General features: G+C 44.7%; 1 protein-coding gene across 3 annotated transcripts in view; it reads right to left on the bottom strand.

Moving 5' to 3' along the window:
* Window positions 1-17,223, bottom strand: part of FANCA (FA complementation group A) — a 66,911-nt gene that overhangs the window by 28,827 nt on the left and 20,861 nt on the right. For all 3 annotated transcript variants that reach the window (XM_077450878.1, XM_077450886.1, XM_077450893.1), the window contains exons 11-21: window positions 16,492-16,604; window positions 13,998-14,074; window positions 12,007-12,148; window positions 9,539-9,672; window positions 8,208-8,318; window positions 7,644-7,739; window positions 7,496-7,555; window positions 4,719-4,807; window positions 2,987-3,047; window positions 2,808-2,857; window positions 1,556-1,632 (exon numbers count right to left, since the gene is read on the bottom strand). In XM_077450878.1, the coding sequence (XP_077307004.1) occupies window positions 1,556-1,632; window positions 2,808-2,857; window positions 2,987-3,047; window positions 4,719-4,807; window positions 7,496-7,555; window positions 7,644-7,739; window positions 8,208-8,318; window positions 9,539-9,672; window positions 12,007-12,148; window positions 13,998-14,074; window positions 16,492-16,604 (1,010 nt within the window). The remainder of the gene's footprint in view (window positions 1-1,555; window positions 1,633-2,807; window positions 2,858-2,986; window positions 3,048-4,718; window positions 4,808-7,495; window positions 7,556-7,643; window positions 7,740-8,207; window positions 8,319-9,538; window positions 9,673-12,006; window positions 12,149-13,997; window positions 14,075-16,491; window positions 16,605-17,223) is intronic.

The raw sequence follows: 17,223 nt of genomic DNA, 5'->3' as shown, positions 1-17,223 counted from the left end.
TTCGCGGCTCCGACGAATGACAGCACCGGAGCAGCGAGACCCACCAAGAAGATGGACGCTCCGTACACAAGGGGACAGCGGTGACTTCGCTGGCTCTTGTGTCAGGTAAGTGACACATAATGGGCTACTATGCGATGCGATGCGATGCATAGTAGTCTATTATGCTTTACCTTTGCAGGGAATCAAAGAGGAAGTAACACCCATCAGGGTTTACTTCCTCTTTAATGTTAGTAGAGTTCACATTGCCTGGATTTCAGCTTTAGGTACAAATTACTGAATTGCTTGTTAAAATTTAAATCGATGTGTCATGTTCAATTTTTAGGCATCAATACACCAATTTAGAACATGAAGCGAGTCATTTACCACCTCTCACCTGCCATATAGTAAAAAGACTGCGGGCGGGATCCTCTCTCATTCTGGGGTGGTGACGTCATCTAAAAATTGCCCCAGCGTCACCCCTCGCGCTCAGATAGCCGCCGTGCCGTGTACCCAATGACAGGAAAGATCTAATGGTGTGGCTCCTTACCCATGTGATCGGCTTAAAAGTTCAGTTTATCAGCTCTCTCCACCTCACACTGACAGAGTGTGAGGAGATCCAATCAGAGGTATCTCCTTGCAGGGGAGACTGTACAGGTAATCCGGGTACAGAGCAACAGTGCAGCCCCAACAATGACACCAATCAGTGTCCATCAGTGCTTCCATACAGTGTCCATCAGTGCCTGCTCATTAGTGCCCCCCCCCCCCCCAATCAGTGCCCCCTATCATTGCCCATATAGAGGTAAAGAGATTCTGCTGCTCATAGGTGATACCATCTGGCTATGGTTCTCAAAATTGCACTGTGAATGTCAAGGCCCTGCCACTGCTGCAGACACATTGCAAAAGAAAAAAAAAATTGGATATCTGCACTCTCATATAATGCAAAAACTGCTTTATTTCTGTATAACAAATTCATAAAAAAAAACAAAAAAAAAAAAAAAAACAACCAATATTGATCGGAAGGGAAGGGACAAAAAAAAAATAAAAAGGGTAGACACATTTCACATGGTGGTTTGTGCTTTATCAATTCCACCATATCATTGCCCATAAGTGCCTATCAGTGCAGCATAGTAGGGTCTCTTCATCAGTGTCACCTATTGGTGTCCATCAATGGCACCTATCAGTGCGGGATATTAGTGCCGCCCATCAGTGCAGCATATTAATGCCTCCTCATCAGTGCCACCTAATTAGTGCTGCCTCATCAGTGCCCATCAGCGAAGGAGAAAAATGGACTTCTTTAAAAAATATTCTGACAGAAACTTTAAACCCAGCAGTGATTAAATATCGCCAAAAGAAAGCTCTGTCTGAAAAAAAAAATTTTTTTTATAAAAATGTCATATGTGTACAGAGTTACATGACCGTGTAATTGTCATTCAAAGTGTGAGAGCGCTGAAAGCTGAGAATTGGCCTGGGCAGGAAGGGGATGAAAGTGCCCGGTATTGAAGCGGTTAAACAAAGTTCAACTAATCTGATTGGTTAACCATCATCCTGACAATCCTCCAACAGCCGAGATCCTCACCTTCCAGCTTCCGATGCTTCTTTAGTTCACAGCCATCTAGATAGGAGCTCAGCATGTTTGCAGGAATCTTATCAGCTCTACAGTGATAAAGACAAATAAGAAATCTGGCATGATGGTGGATTTTAGTGAGCAGATCACATGAGTAGCATATTAATAATATAGAGAATTAATAATAATATGTTCATCTTACAGTAATACCATACTGGGCAAGATAACAGGTTCACTTTACTGTAGGTACGTGTACTCTATCCACACTGCCCATCAGCCTCCCAGTGAGATTCCAATGTTAATAAGCCCCCCAGAAGGCACATAAACCTGCTTTGCCCCCATTGCATTGTGGGTAGATGTGTGCCATAGAGAAATAGTTTCTCAAATCTCCAAATTCCATTCTGTAGGCACCTTATAGGCTTCCAGGCTATCTTGCAGCAGTAGGGTCTAATTTTTACTACCAAATATCACATTTATTTTATACCAAGTCACTGAAGCCTAGATTCCCAGGACACATTTCGCAGCACCAATATGTGCCCGGGAAAAATGACTATAACTGAATAATGTGCCAATCCCAATATCCTTTTCATTTTATGAGGGGCATACAACATTTTCTTTTGGTACACAAATTTAATTAACTCCCTTCTCTGTTTTTATTACAGATTGACAAGTGGATCAGACACTTATTTTTCAAATGTTTTAATAATTTTTTTTTCTACACTATAAATGTATTAAACGATTACAGTATTAAAACCGATGCAAGTGCAGTTTTAAACAGAGGTATACTGCCATCTACAGGCTGCTGTGGCCTATACACACTGAAACCATTTATTTGCTGTTGGCATCATAATCTCATGATTTGAGAACCACTCTGATTGGCTCTTGACTGTTAATGGGCAACAAAGTTGGCTAGCTGCTGACAAGGCAATAGCATTTGTTCATGTATCCTCAGCGCAGGGCATCATGTGGAGGAACATTTATATACATATTGTAGACAGGAAGGGGTTAGTTCAGAGAGTAACACCTAATTAATGCGTTTTAGGATGGTGGAGGGCAATCTTGCCTTGCAGTGCTAGGCTCATGGGACGGATTCACTATCTGCAGGGGGTTTCTGTCTTCTCTCTGTGCTTCCATGGGTCTCTTTTGTAACTCCATCCATATGTGAGTGTGCACGATGAGAAGAGAAGCGATAGCAAAGAACAAAAAAGAAAGAAAAGGAGGTAACTAGAAAAGGTCAAAGCTTATGAATATTCAATTCTCTCACCGTTTTAATGAGTCGATCAGTAACATGAGTGAATCCGAATTCTTAGGCAGCTATATTAAAATAAAAAGAAGAAGAAAAAACAAACAAATAATCTGTAAACTTTAATCTCCATTCATGAACATGCAAACAATGATATAAAATTTGAGTTTGACGGGATGACACTAGAAGTGTATACTGACCACTCTGGGGGTGAGCAGCGCAGGCAGGAAGCGCGATGTAAAGTACGGCCTCCGGAAAATGCTGCAAATCAATAAACAGAATTGAATTTCAGAGACGTTAAAAGTGGTAAATCGTAACCCATATAAACAAAGATTATATATGTGAACTCAATAATAAAATTTTTTTATATATATATATATATATATATATATATATATATATATATATATATATATATATATATATATATATATATATATATATATATATATATATATATATATATATATATATATATATATATGGAATACATTCGTAGGGGGAGGGGGGGGGGGCATCATCCCGATTCATACTTATCCAAATACCATTTCATGTAAACGGGACTATAAACACCCCCCCTGGGGATAACTCTGTATCAGTATTTGCTACAACAATTTTTGGTAAAATGTTTACACTTTTATTACATACAAAATGTAAAAGTGATCCCAAACATGTATACAGACACGGGATCTTTTGTATTTGACAAAAGCAACATATAAAATACACAAATATAAAAGGCTAAACATTCAAAAATCTCGATCAGTCGGGAGGCGGGGCTAGCCTTGACAGCCGTGATAATACGAGTCTGATCAGAGTCTGCAGGGTGCCGGGTCCCGGTGTCCTATCATATAGTGTCCCCCATCGGATAGTGTCCGCTGTGTACTGCGCATGCACAGAACACAGCATACACAGATTCCGAAAATACCCGAAGATGAACGGCGTCTGCGCACTGAGTCCAGGTTCTATCCCCACCATCCAAGTGGACATAGAGTTGGAATATAAAAGAGCCGAGCGCAGAGAGGCCGAGCCCGAAGCGTGGCGAGCGAAGCGAGGGGCCCTCTAATTTTCCCAGCCCTATGTCCGCTTGGATGGTGGGGCTACCACCTCCACTCACGGCGCAGGCGCCGTTCATCTTCTGAGATTTTCCGAAGCTTCTTCTGCTCCGTACTGCGCATGCACGGGGCGGACACTATATGATGGCAGGACACTATCTTTCAGAACACCGGTGGCCGGTACGAGTTGCTTCCTCGCCGTCCTCTGTAGTTGGCTGATGATGGTTTCCATTATTGTAGCTGGAAACACTCTGCAGAAATTCCGCGATCACAGCTTCCTGATCGATCAATTATATGCGGGAAGGCCAAGCGAAGTGAGAGGCCTGCAGACTCACACCTTGGGGATCTGGACTCTGCTCTCGTCTGTGATTCGCTGTGCCATCGATATCCGCGATAAGACACTCTTGTACCTCACCCTGTGGACCTTTATCTTGGCGCTGGTCCACTTCCTGTCCACAGTCCGGATGCTCAGATGACCATTGGAGTCATGGCGCAACTTATGGTCACAAGTTTCTCTATCCAGAGCATGCTGATCTCATTCCGGTATCTGGAGGTTATACGGGACCCCCCAGCTACCTCTATTAAGAAGAGAGCCCGACACCAGAGACCCATCACCCCGTCGTGTCCCCGGAACTTCCCATAACAAAGTGCCAACAGAATTCAGGCAACGTGCAGGAGGGACATAAAAACATTCCACAATGTGACACTTGATATCATTGTTTCTTAAATAAAGAGAATACATAAATTTTTTTAAAAATTAGATCAGGCTACGCGTTTCACAGTGCTGCTGCTTCCTCAGGACTGAAGAATGAGCTTTATTATACATATTAGAGAAAGATAAACATTCAAAAAATACACAAAAACAACAATAATCACTTACCTGGCTTCCATTACACTAGCTGGAATCTTGCCGGTATTCTGAAATATCTTTACAGCTTTCTCTACATCCTGCTGTGCCTGAGACTGTGTCTGTACCGGAGGAAAGGAGGCAATAAGCTATGCTGTAGCAAAATGACAATAAAACCATAAAACGCAGCAGATAAACATAACCTTTTATTGTATTTAAGCTTTAAAGTGATGCTGTCCCCGCTCATTTCCATAGTTGGTGAGGTTCAATAAAGACGGGAGGACGTGGGCCCTCTTTCAGCCCGCGCTGTCTTCCGCATTGTTCATGGGGGTTCTTCCCAAATTCACATTGATATACAAGAGTAGGGAATGCCCTAAGAAATTCACTAAAATCTGGCAACCATGGCCTGATGTATGGGAGGATTTTTTTTGGGGGGGGGAGGGGGGGGGTGTCCTCTCTTCACAGTTTTCCCAGTAGGCCCACTACTTATGTACTCCAATCTTCATTTTCGGCAAGATACCAAAACTGATAATCACAGATTGCCTTATATGAAGCATCTACTGAATGGGGGGGATTCTAGACCTTTGCTGTCCTCAGGGGATCGCATGTGTTGCAGGTTTGAATGGTTGCATGTAGGAAGGTATAAATGTGTGTTGTTGGGGCAATTCTGTTTTTTATGGACTAGTAAACCTGTCCCATTCTCTTTACTAAGTAAAGGTTCTACTAAGTGCACTTTACACATTTGTAATTACAGTCCTTCTGTTTTTTTTGTGTTTCTATGTTACAAAATCAAAATAAACACCTTTAAAAAAAAAAAAAAAGGGTTCAATAAAGAAAATAGTCCACCCAGTTCTACCTCTGTAGGTGTGTCCATGTTGATAATCATTTCCCATATCCCTGTATGTTTTGTTCACCAAGATGCACATCCAAGAGTCTTTTAAAAATAGCAATAATCCACACTGACAGGAATTGTGGAAGGGAGCTCCACATCCTTATTGCCCCGACAGTGAAAAAATCCCCCCTACACAGCTTAAAAGTTAAACTGCTTCTCCAATCTCATTGTGTGCCCCCCCGTGTCCTTTTACACTCCCTGAGACTGAAAAGTTTGATTCCTATGCTGGGATCACCATTGGGTTATTTGTAAATCGCCATCACATCTCCTCTCAAGCGTCTCCTCTGCAGAGAGAATCAATTTAGTGCTTGTAGATACATTTAGTCATTTCAGGGCAAAATGAAAAGTGCCTTCTGATAGCTCACGTCTTTGGTGAAGTCTACTCATTAATCTGTGCAACCGCGTCACCAGCCTGCTCCATTGATGCCCCAGGTTCCGGGTATTGGGGGGGCATTTAACCTCTCCCGGTTGATAGTGCTCAGGGCAGAGCAGCCAATAGCCAGGCCTGTACACAGGAGGGGGGGAAAATGACATCATCCCCTTGGGAAACATACAGGTTGGACTCCTGAGGCAGGGAGACAATGAGGGAGCATGGATCAGTTAGCAAACCTTCCTGGGGGTGGGTGGGCAATGCAACTCTGATCTGAATGGTCAGGTGATGTTAACGAACTATAAGACTTTAGGAATCTGTAGTTGCATTCCCAGGGAATGGTAATCTACATCCCCCCATTTGACAAATGGGAGCTCGCAACATGTGCGTCCGCCTGCTTGAGAGACCGCGCTTCCCTCTTTGTTTTAATACTATATCTAATTAAGTGGGAACTGTTAGGAAACATGTTGGGAGGTTAAAAAAAAAAAAAGAAAAAAAAAAAAAAAAAAAAACACACAAACAAACAATGGTCAGACAACAAGGGCCCCAGAAAGGCTACTGTGACTACTGGGTCTGCCAAAAAGAGACTGCTTTTTAACCACTTCAATACCGGGCACTTTCACCCGCTTCCTGCCCAGGAAAAATTTTCATCATTCAGCGCTGTTGCACTTAAAATGACAATTGCGTGGTCATACAACACCGTACCCAAACTACATTTTTATAATTTTCTCCCCACAAATAGAGCTTTCTTTTGGGGGTATTTTATCACCTCTGGGGTTATTTTTTGATAAAAAAAACAAAATAGAGAAAAAAAAAAACGATGGGCACTGATAGGCGGCACTGGAGTGGAACTAATAGATGGCACTGTATAGGCAGGACGGATGAGGAGCTATTGACAGGCATTATAGAGTGGCATCTGAAGGGCACTGACAGGCATTACTTATGGGGCACTGATAGGCATTCTTTATGGGGCACAGGCTGGCGGCTGATGGGCAGTGATTGGCCTCTGATGGGGGCTGCACGGATATTCAATGTGCTGATTATCAGCGCAGAACCCCCTGCCAATAGGCTCTCCCTTTCAGCGTGAAATGAGAAAAGCCGCTTACCGGCACTTCCTGGTTCACATGATGATCAGCTGTGATTGGCCAGCTGTGATTGGTCACAGCTGATCACATGGCAATAAGCCTCCGTCAGAGGCTCCATACCATGATCGGAGATGCGATGCGTCAGACTGACACAGAACACCTCGATCGCTGCGCGCCGCGGCTTTGTTATCCTGATCACATCATATGACGTCCAGTCAGGATAACAGAACCACTTTGCTGCCATCATATTGCTATATGGCGAGCGGAAAGTGGTTAAAGTAACTCCCAATGTATGGTGCATGGACATGTACACAAAGATTTGTTGCAATCAAGTGAATGCCAAGCCAACTCAGAAGCAAAAAAAATAAAAAATTTAAAAATTAAAAAAAACATAAAAAGGGTCTTAAATGCAAGTCAGTTTACAGCAGTGCATACAAATCTGATAAGAGGAACGTTTTCACACCTGATCTTTATCTGATCCAACTGACAGGTCCTCATACAATCCCATGTCTTCAACAGACACCTGGAAGAGAATAAAACACAAAGTGTAAAAAAAATAAGAGCCGTGTAGTAAAGAGAAATTTCGAGTCTGGACACCCCAGGGGTCGTACCTTCATGTCGGCAAGCCGGGTCTTAGCCAGTGTGACATATTCCATCAACAAGGAGCGGAATTTTGTGGGTACAAATGGCGAATGCAGGATATGGACCTGGAAGTAAATGAAAGACATTTGCAGAGACTGGAAAAAGTATCAGCAAAAAGGTAGAAAATTCGAGAATCTGATATCTTGGTAGTAGAAGTGATGGAGCGCGGTACAAGCAGTACACACCAGACATGGGTTCTGGGCTGGCTGTAAAAGGTTTACAAGAACTATTTATTAATCTGAGCCAATGGTGACCCCTCCCCCTCAGACTTGGCTACTCTTATGACGTTTTGCCCATTAAACAGGAGCAATCATAGAGGCCAAAGAAGACAGGGAGGAGCAAAGTGTTCGCTGATCGTTTGGTTTCCATGCAAAAGTTGTTTCTCGATTGTTAGACCTGTGACCGACTTGTATGGAGATCTCCTACCCTCCCGCTCTCCTTTGTGCCCATGATTGACCACAGTTTTTGGACTTGTCAGAGGAGGAGTGATGTCAGACAGATGTCACCATATTGGCACAAAAGGAAAGGCTTACCTTTAAGTATTGTGGGGCTTCAAATGGAACCAAATCAGAAAGAAACTTCAACAGGAAGACTAAAGACTTCTTGCTGGTGCTCTGGTGGGAGGTGGAGGAACCAAATGTTCCCTGAAAAAAAACAAAAAGCAAAGTTATGTCACAGCCAGTCCTTTAACTCCACCAGTCCAAAGTCCCGATTCCTACTACATCCCACCTTCATCTTCTGGTTCGTTAGAAGATAGCAATAAATATTCACCACACTGTGCTCTACCCTTGTGCCCTGTACACACGGGTCGGACATTCCGACAACAAAATCTGTCGGATTTTTTCTGACGGATTTTGCCACAAACTCGTCTTGCGTACACACGGTCGCACAAAGTTGTCGGAAAATCAGATCGTTCGGAATGCGGCGACGTACAACACGTACGATGGGACTATAAAGAGGCCAGTAGCCAATAGCCTTCGTCTCGTAATTTATTCTGAGCATGCGTGGCACTCTGTGCGTCAGAATGGTATACACACAATCAGAATTTAAATGATCGGATATTGTTGTCGGAAAATTTTTGATCCAGCTCTCAAACTATGTGTGTTGGAAGTTCCAACGGAAAAAGTCAGATGGAGCCCACACACGAAACAGTCCGATCGCACATTTTCTGCCGGAAAGTCCGACCGTGTGTACGGGGCCCTGTGATAAAGTTGTGGCTCACCTCCAATATAGACCCCATATCCTCATACAGGTCTATAACGCTCGGTAACAGAAATCCTCCTGGGAAGTCAGATCTCCCGTATTTGCTCACCATATACCTCCTCCCCACCGCATGTCCCGGGCTCGGGGCGTCAGGAGGAGATGGAGGACATGACTTCCGTGTCACAGCCGAGGCCAAAGGTCTGTATACGAGCGGCAACATTGTATACTAATCGCTTCCACGTTTAACAAAATCAAAATCTATTGTTTTTAACAAAATTGGTGATACAGTTTTACACGATGGCCAAGTTTCCCTCATTTATAGGAATACTTCTGCGGGACATACGGTGGAGAGGAGCGGAGGTATTCTGGTGAACATACAGGAGATCCAAATACCCAGAAGGACTTCTGTTACTAAGGCAGAAGATTTCTGTTACTAAGGCAGAAGATTTCTGTTTCTAAGGCTGCTTTCACACTGCGGCGGAGGGGCTTTAAGGATTTAGGTCAAGGTTTAGGATTCTGGTGGGGTACAGGAGGACGGCAACATCATAAACTAAAAGTCAGTAGGGCCAAAACATATTTGGAACACATTAGAGGAAACAAGGGGCCCCAGATAAGATGAACATCAAATTAAATTTTCTGTCTGTTGATGGAACTATCCGACCTTGAACCAGTCTGTGTAGGAGATAAATGCAGCAGGACCCTCTAGAGCGGCTTGGCGAGCGATGAGGAAGGCGGTGATGAGATATTCCAGCTCGTAGGTCTCAAAGGCCTGAGACAGAAGACGGCTCAAGAGATCTAAAGCAAGACGAGAATGAGAATCACTGAACTGACAGATCAACTCTGAACAAAGCGCTGCAGAAAATGATGACTATAAATGCCGATACTCAAAGCCCCCCGATGTTTGTAGTCTGATCAGGAAAAGCCATTTCCTGATTGGTCCGTATGGGGTATGGAACTCGGCTTCACTGATAAGGCACGTTTGAGTTTTAAAACATGTAATACAGAGACTTGTATAGACAATAGTGCAGCGCTCAGCCCAATAGTGGCACCTCCTAAATAAACAGAATTTGTTAGACAACAATTCATATATTGATCTCCACATCTCGGGGATCAATTCATAGATCATCCATTAGTGTTCATAAATACATATAAAGAGGTGCAATGATTTCATGTATCAGAATGTCCAGAAGCGATCGTAATGTTCACACATGGATCACCATGATCTTCACTTCCAGAGAATTCTCCGGAAAGTGTCTTATTGCAAGCATCACGCCCAGTCCCGCCCCTGGACATAACGCCGGTCCAATCCTGGGACATCAATGCTAGAAGCCGTCCAGGGGGCGTGACTGAGCGCCGAGCCAAGCACACAGGAGATCCGGCTCTATTCCGGCAGCACTCGTCCCCTTCCTTCCCCTCAGTGGCAGCCTATATCGACCTATAACACGCACACGCGCGGTTTTCCTCCTATTTTAAAAAGGGGAAAATAGTGCGTGTTATACGCCGATAAATACGGTATATATGGCTGTCATGGGAGGGCTCATACATCTGTTATGGCTCTGACTCCGTATTCCATTTTATTTTGAATGTCTTTATGATGCTTTTTCTGTACTTATAAGTATTTGTTGTTAATTGAAAAAAACTTGTTTAACCACTTCAGCTCCAGAAGATTTTACCCCCTTCCTGTCCAGGCCATTTTTTTTTGTGATACGGCACTGCGTTGCTTTAACTGACAATTGCGCGGTCGTGCGACGTTGTACCCACATAAAATTTTTCTCATCAGTTTAGGCCAATATATCCTACATATTTTTGGTAATAAATAATCGCAATAAGCGTATATTGATTGGTTTTCGCAAAAGTTATAGAGTCTACAAAATAGGGGATATATTTATGGCATTTTTTTTTACTAGTAATGGCAGCGATCTGCGATTTTTAGTGGGACTGCAACATTGCAGCAGACAGATCGGACACTTTTTTTCCGTTCTGTCTCTGTCAGGAGCAATCATAGGTGGCCGGCGCCCACTAGAGCTCTTAAAGCCGCCGATGTAGAGTTACAGCGATTCACCCAGGGGAGCCAAGCTGCTGCAGTATAACAGCGGCGGCTGGTCCTTAAAAAAAATTATTAAAAGTCAGCAGCTACAAAATAACTGCAGCTGCTGACTTTTAATAAATGGACACTTACCTGTCCTGGGTGCCGGCGATGTCGGCAGTAGATGACGAGCAATCACTCGTCTCTTGGCTGCTCCTGCCGCCATCCTCGGTCAGGGAATCAGGAAGTGAAGCATTGCGGATTCACTGCCCGGTTCCCTACTGCGCATGCGCGAGTCGCGCTGCGCGTCTTCACTGGTCCCAGTTGTGTTCTGAGAACTGTGTGTTTTCCCAGAACACAACGGGTGGGCGGGCATCTGCGGCTAGCTATTCCTGGAAGTGGGTGCAGATACCTGGATTATACAAAAAACACACACCATACACACACACCACAACAATTGGGCCCCCGGGCGGTTTTATTATGACTAGCACAATATGGCACTCAGTCTTACCTTGAAACAAAGCCCTCCAGTGGAGCGCTATCACCACTATCAGCGCTTCCATCTGCACCCGGACTTCCTTCCAGGCTTAGGCCGTTTGAATGGCCGGGCCGAGATGATGGTCACAGCACAGCGCTCTCAATGGATGACATACTCCAATATGCCGTCTGTTCAGAGCGCAGTGCGCATGCGCCGGTGACGTCACTGGACTCTACAAATGTGAATCTCTCCTACACGGTGCACTTCTAGGAGATATTCATTGTACATACAGGCAAGCCTTATTCATGGATTACCGCTAGGTACAAGTTATAAGGTGGACTTTACTACAGCTTTAAGATTGTTGCCAAGCTAAAAAAAAAAAAATAAAGTTTGAGAGACTCTCGGTCTTGTATATAAAAACTCTTTTAAGGGCTAATAACTAATAGAACACCAGAAGATGTCAATGCTTCCACTATCGGCTCCAGTGCTTGTGACACAAATACTTTCTCTGCACAAAAACTGCCACCCTGTCCACATTCATATGGAGGTATTAAAAAGCGACAAATAACAAAAAGACAAAGCAAGAAGCATAATAATGGAAGAGACGCTGTAAACATGAGATCACCTTTTACCAGATGCTGAGCTTCAGACTGACAGACGACAAGGCAGGAAAAAAACGATAGAATATGATACCAATTGACTTCCTGTGTATCCAATATGTTCTGTACGTGTGACGTCAGCTTCTCGGCACTCAGCAGCACAAATAGCTAGAGGGGAGCAAAGGACAGATAGATTTGTATCTGCAAACCTAAAGAATATGTCCCCCCCAACATTCCCTCCCCTGGCTGCTGTCCCACGTACTGGTATGAAGGAGTTCTCTTTGTATTCCTTCCTTTGTGAGGAATTCTTAGTGATCCTACTTGTCCCTCTGTTTTCCTATTAAAATATGACCACGTTAGGTAAAGAAGCTCATCCATCCCAGTGTGGTCAGGTTTTTGTATGCGATGGGAGAACAGCCTGCCAGTGATCAGACTTGTGCTGAGATTTCCCCCTGCACAGCCATTCACTGGGAAGATCCGTGTACTGCTTGGTCAATACTTACTTAGTAGGTGTTCAGAGACCGGAGCAAGAGCAGGAGGCAATGCTGGGCCTGGAATGTGCTCCGCAGCTCTCTTAACCAAAACTTAGTCTAGAAAGCATTCCATACAGAACTCCGTGCCTAAAAGGTCACTTCCAGGGCAGCCCCACAACATTCTGCCCAGCGGGGATCCGGAAGTGGTGCAATTCAAAGCCAGGCTGAGGACAACCACACCGGATTGCCGCTGGTAGTAGGAGGGGTTAAAGTAGCATTCCAATCAAATCCCTACTATACCTAAATCTACTCCTACGCCCATTCTAACTACTCTGCGAAAGGAAAGGTGGTCTATACTTACCTATGCTGAGGGTGCTCCAGTGCGGTCACATGATCAGAACCAAGTGCCAGCCTCAGCGCAGAGGAGGGACAGCCGACAACGGATGCCCTGGTATAAGCTTATGGGTGACATCACCGCCCAGGCACAGCAGTTGTCTCAGTTCTTCTCTTCGCTGAAGCCGGTCGCTGCAGAGATCATGTGACCGGACCAGAGTGCCCTCAGACTAGGTAAGTATACACATCTTTCCTTTGAAGGGTAGTTAGATTAGTATTAGAAGGGGGGGTGGGAGAAGGTTTAGGAATAGTTAGTATATGACTGGAATGCTGTTTACTTGGGCTGGCCTACAGTTTGTCTCCCATTGTCCAATCCTTCTGTAGGCAGCAATATAACCCCAAGGGTTAAAGCGAAGCTCCACCCAAAAATGGAACTTCCACTTTTCGGATTCTCCCCCCCCCCCCCCCCCCCGGTGTCACATCTGACACCTTTCAGGGGGGAGTAGATACTGGTCTAATCCAGGTATTTACTCCCACTTCCGGGCATGGATAGCTGCAGTATCCACGGATATCTACGTCATATCCATCCAATGCCTCATCCACCCCCGCTGTCTTATGGGAGACCCACAGGTCCCAGAAGACAGAAAGGACCCGTGGGATCGCACATGCGCAGTAGGGAACCAGGCTGTGAAACCACAAAGGCTTCACTTCCTGATCCCTTCACCGATGGCGGCGCCTCCACCCAGGAGCCGAGGGACAGATCGGCTTTGGGTGCCAACATCGTGGGCACACTGGACAGGTAAGTGTCCTTATTTTTAAAGTCAGCAGCTGCAGTATTTGTAGCCGATTCTTTAAAAAAAATTAAATAAAATTAGGCGGAACTCCGCTTTAAGACTTCAAGATCCTCAACTGGACAAGAAAAAATATATATACACCATCAGCCTACAGGCATGATCAATAAACAGCTGACATAAAATAAAATGGAATAAATACACAATTAGGTTCTTTCATTGAAAGTTCTAACAAATGAACAGAAATCATTACAAACTTTGCTGCAGAAACCATTTCTCAGGAATCTCACATTTGCCAATCAAATGCTTCGGCACTGGTCATGTGACCTCCGGGATCACAGCACAAACAGGACCAACCCTGTGCTTCTGGTCATGTGACTGACCCCCACAGTATAACTGTCGCCATTCCACCCGACATACCTTGCGGAACAAATCCATCAGCAGCGGGCACGTCTTTACAAAGCTCCAGTTCCCCTGAAATCGAATGGCGTCAGAAACTACGGGGTGAAAAAAAAATAAAAAAAATTTAACAGCCGATTCAAAGAAATACAGTGACATTAAATCAAACGCTGCATGTCAGCGAGTCATGTGAGCCGAGCCACACATGCGCAGCTCAGATCACATTATGCGTGTCGCGGTGATGTGACATCCTTGTGACATCGCCGCAGCCCGGCCATTAATGTCGGCTGAAAATACCAAACCAGAAGGAACGCCCCTCGGCGGCTCTCACGGCCCCTCCCCACATCTAATAACCCCCCTTGGAGAAGAGCTTCCCCAAGGGGGTTACCTTGTGGGGGCGCTCCCGAGTCCAGCAATCACCTTCCATAGAGGCTGAATGCAGGACTCGGCCCCGGCGCTCACGTCATTGGATTTGATTGACAGCAGCAGGAGCCAACGGCTGCTCTGCCATCTATCTATCCAATCAAGAGCCAGGTTTCGGGCAGAGAGACAGCACGTCCCCGTGGGTCAGGTAAATAAATCTTGGGGGCTGTGGGGCTGGGGGGGGGGGGGGGTGGCTGGTCACTGACAGCTGTTTTTTCACCTTAATGTATAGGATGCATTAAGGTAAAAAAAACACACAAAAGGTTTACAACCCCTTTAAGAAAGACAAACACTCCTGTGCACAAGCGAGTTGCCAGGTGGACTAAAGCTGGTAGTGGATAGTGTCTCAGGCCTTTCTGCCCTCAAGGATAGGGGTATCCTAATAGTCCGGAGCGAGAAGAGAAAAAAAAAAAAAAAAAAAGGAGGAGGGCGCATCAGCCTTGTGCATTATCCATGGACAGATTTTTATTAAAAAATAAGATAAAAAAACTCACAAACATGTGGGAAAAGATTCGCAATACAAATGATTTCCAGATAACAGCAACTGATCTACTAACAACAGACTCCAGATGGCTTCAAGGGCCACTGCTGGCTGAAGTGTTTTGAAGGGATACCTTCTTCCTCAGTGTTGATGCATTTCGAAGAAGGTATCCCTTCGAAACGCGTCAGTTGGCAGTGGCCCTTGGAGTCTGTTAGTAGATCAACTGCTGTAATCTGGAGATCATTTGTATTGTGAATCTTTTCTCACATTAGGACTGAAGGGGGACCAGGAGCACCGAAGAGGGACCCAAGAAGAGGAGGATCGGGGACCGCTCTGTGCAAATCCATTACAGAGGAAGGAAGTATGACATGTTTGTTATTTTTAAGGCTCCGATGACATCTAGGCGTTCTTATGGGGGGTATATGTCTGCTCTAAACCTCAGCTCTAAAAATGCCGAACAAGACAAATCCCATTCACTTCAATGACCCCTGTTCACATCTGAGCGTTCTGTCACCTAAAGCAAAACGCCCGTCGCTGAAAAAAGTACAGGAGCTTCTTTTTTTTTTTTTTTTTTTTTTGGGCAGATTACAGGCATTTTACATTCGTTTACATTGGTCACCTTTTGACCTGTGCAAAAAATAAATAAAAAAGATTTAAAAAAATAAAATAAAAAAAATCGCAGTAAAAAATAAATCACACGACTTTCTGTCTGAAAACAATATACTCAGGTGTGAAGAGAACGAAAACAAAAGTGAGACTTTAGTATCACTTTAAGGCTACTTTCACACTGGATGCATTATTTCAGGTGCTTTTGGGCTAAAAATAGCGCCTGAAAAACGCCTCCCCCGCAGCCCCAGTGTGAAAGCCCGAGTGCCTTTACACCGGGGTGGTGCGCCTTGCAGGACAAGAAAGCGGCGTCTTTGTGGCGGTGCGGGATCGGTGTATACATCGCTCCTAAACCACCCCCGCCATTCAAATCAATGGCCAGCGCTGCCGAAGCACCTGCAAAGGGCCGCGGTGCTTTTAACCCTTTATTTGGCCACTAGCAGGGGTTAAAAGCACGGCTAAAACAGCGGTAAAGCACCGCCGCAGTGTGAAAGTAGCCTAAAAGGTAAAACTTTTTTTCTTTTTTTTTCTAATTTAGGGTGGAAAGGGTTTAAATCCTGTGCTACATTATTTTTTTTTGCGGTCAGTGTCCCCACTAGGGAGATTTAACCCTCTATTGGTCCTTGTGACCAGAGTAACCAAAGACAAAATATAGAAGAAAATCCAACAAATTAGAGGATTAGTAGGACAAAGATGTGAGGGAAGATCGTCCAATGGGGACAAGTGTTCTGATGACAACGGACATGAGAATTCCCCTCATTCTGGGGAGATTTACTCTCATTTCCTGTTGAATCTTCAAGACAGGAAGTGAGGGCAACTCTTCCCCCCCCCCCCCGCAGGACACAGAGAGCAAAAAAATACCCCAATAGGAGATTTAACCCTTCCCTTTACTATCTAAAAATAAAGTGTTTGGGATTTATCCTCACCCTTCACCCAACCCTAAATCCTCTCCTTCAATCCCCTCCTGAGGAAGACAGACAATAAGGTCGACACTGGATCGGGTACCTTTCAGCTTCGGCTTATAGGTAAGCGTGTGACTGAGCGTGTGCAGAAAGAATTCCTCTAGCGATTCGGGAATCACGCGGGCTCTGTACCGGGAGACCTTGTAGGCAATTAACCTGCAGAGAAACAGAGACAAAAAACACAGCTCTGAGGATTAAATGGAGCATTTTATATCAAAACTACCCGATTATTTGGCTTCAAAGTGAAACTTTAGTTAGTTAGAAAGGAAGTCCTGCCAGATGATTTCAGGCCGGCCCCTTTTGCCGGTATAGATCTGCACAACATTAAGAATAATCCAGTAATACATCGCTTTGCCCTGCTCTGCACATGCTCAGTTGCTCTCCATTTTTAGTCACTGCTGACTTTGTAGAGGCCGATCTGCTGACAGCCTTGAAGCGGAATGAAACCCTCCTATCCTTTACAGCCAAGGAAGCTGCTTCTGTGTAATCTGCAACTGCCATGGTCCTGCACATGTGATCAGTTAGGACTCCGGCCATTTGATGGTCTGGCAGTTTGATTGAGGACACAAGCAAAATGTGACAGTTAGCAATCCCAGCATTCCAGGAATGTAACCGTTTTTTGAAACCGTTAAAATCGATGGGTTTAGTTCCACTTTAGGATTTACTGCTGTTCAGGGGCTTTGGGCTTCTGCAAAATGGCCGCCTCCAGCAATAAAGAAACAGGAGCAACGCTGGAGGCAATTTACAGCACATACTCGTTTTGGCAGCAGAATTA

This window comes from Lithobates pipiens, unplaced genomic scaffold (assembly GCF_037356315.1).
Source record: "Lithobates pipiens isolate NorthernLeopardFrog02 unplaced genomic scaffold, aLitPip1_a1.2 Scaffold_10, whole genome shotgun sequence".
Classification (NCBI taxonomy): domain Eukaryota; kingdom Metazoa; phylum Chordata; class Amphibia; order Anura; family Ranidae; genus Lithobates; species Lithobates pipiens.
Note: the sequence above shows the minus strand (reverse complement) of the source record. Positions and strands in the feature narration are given on the sequence as shown.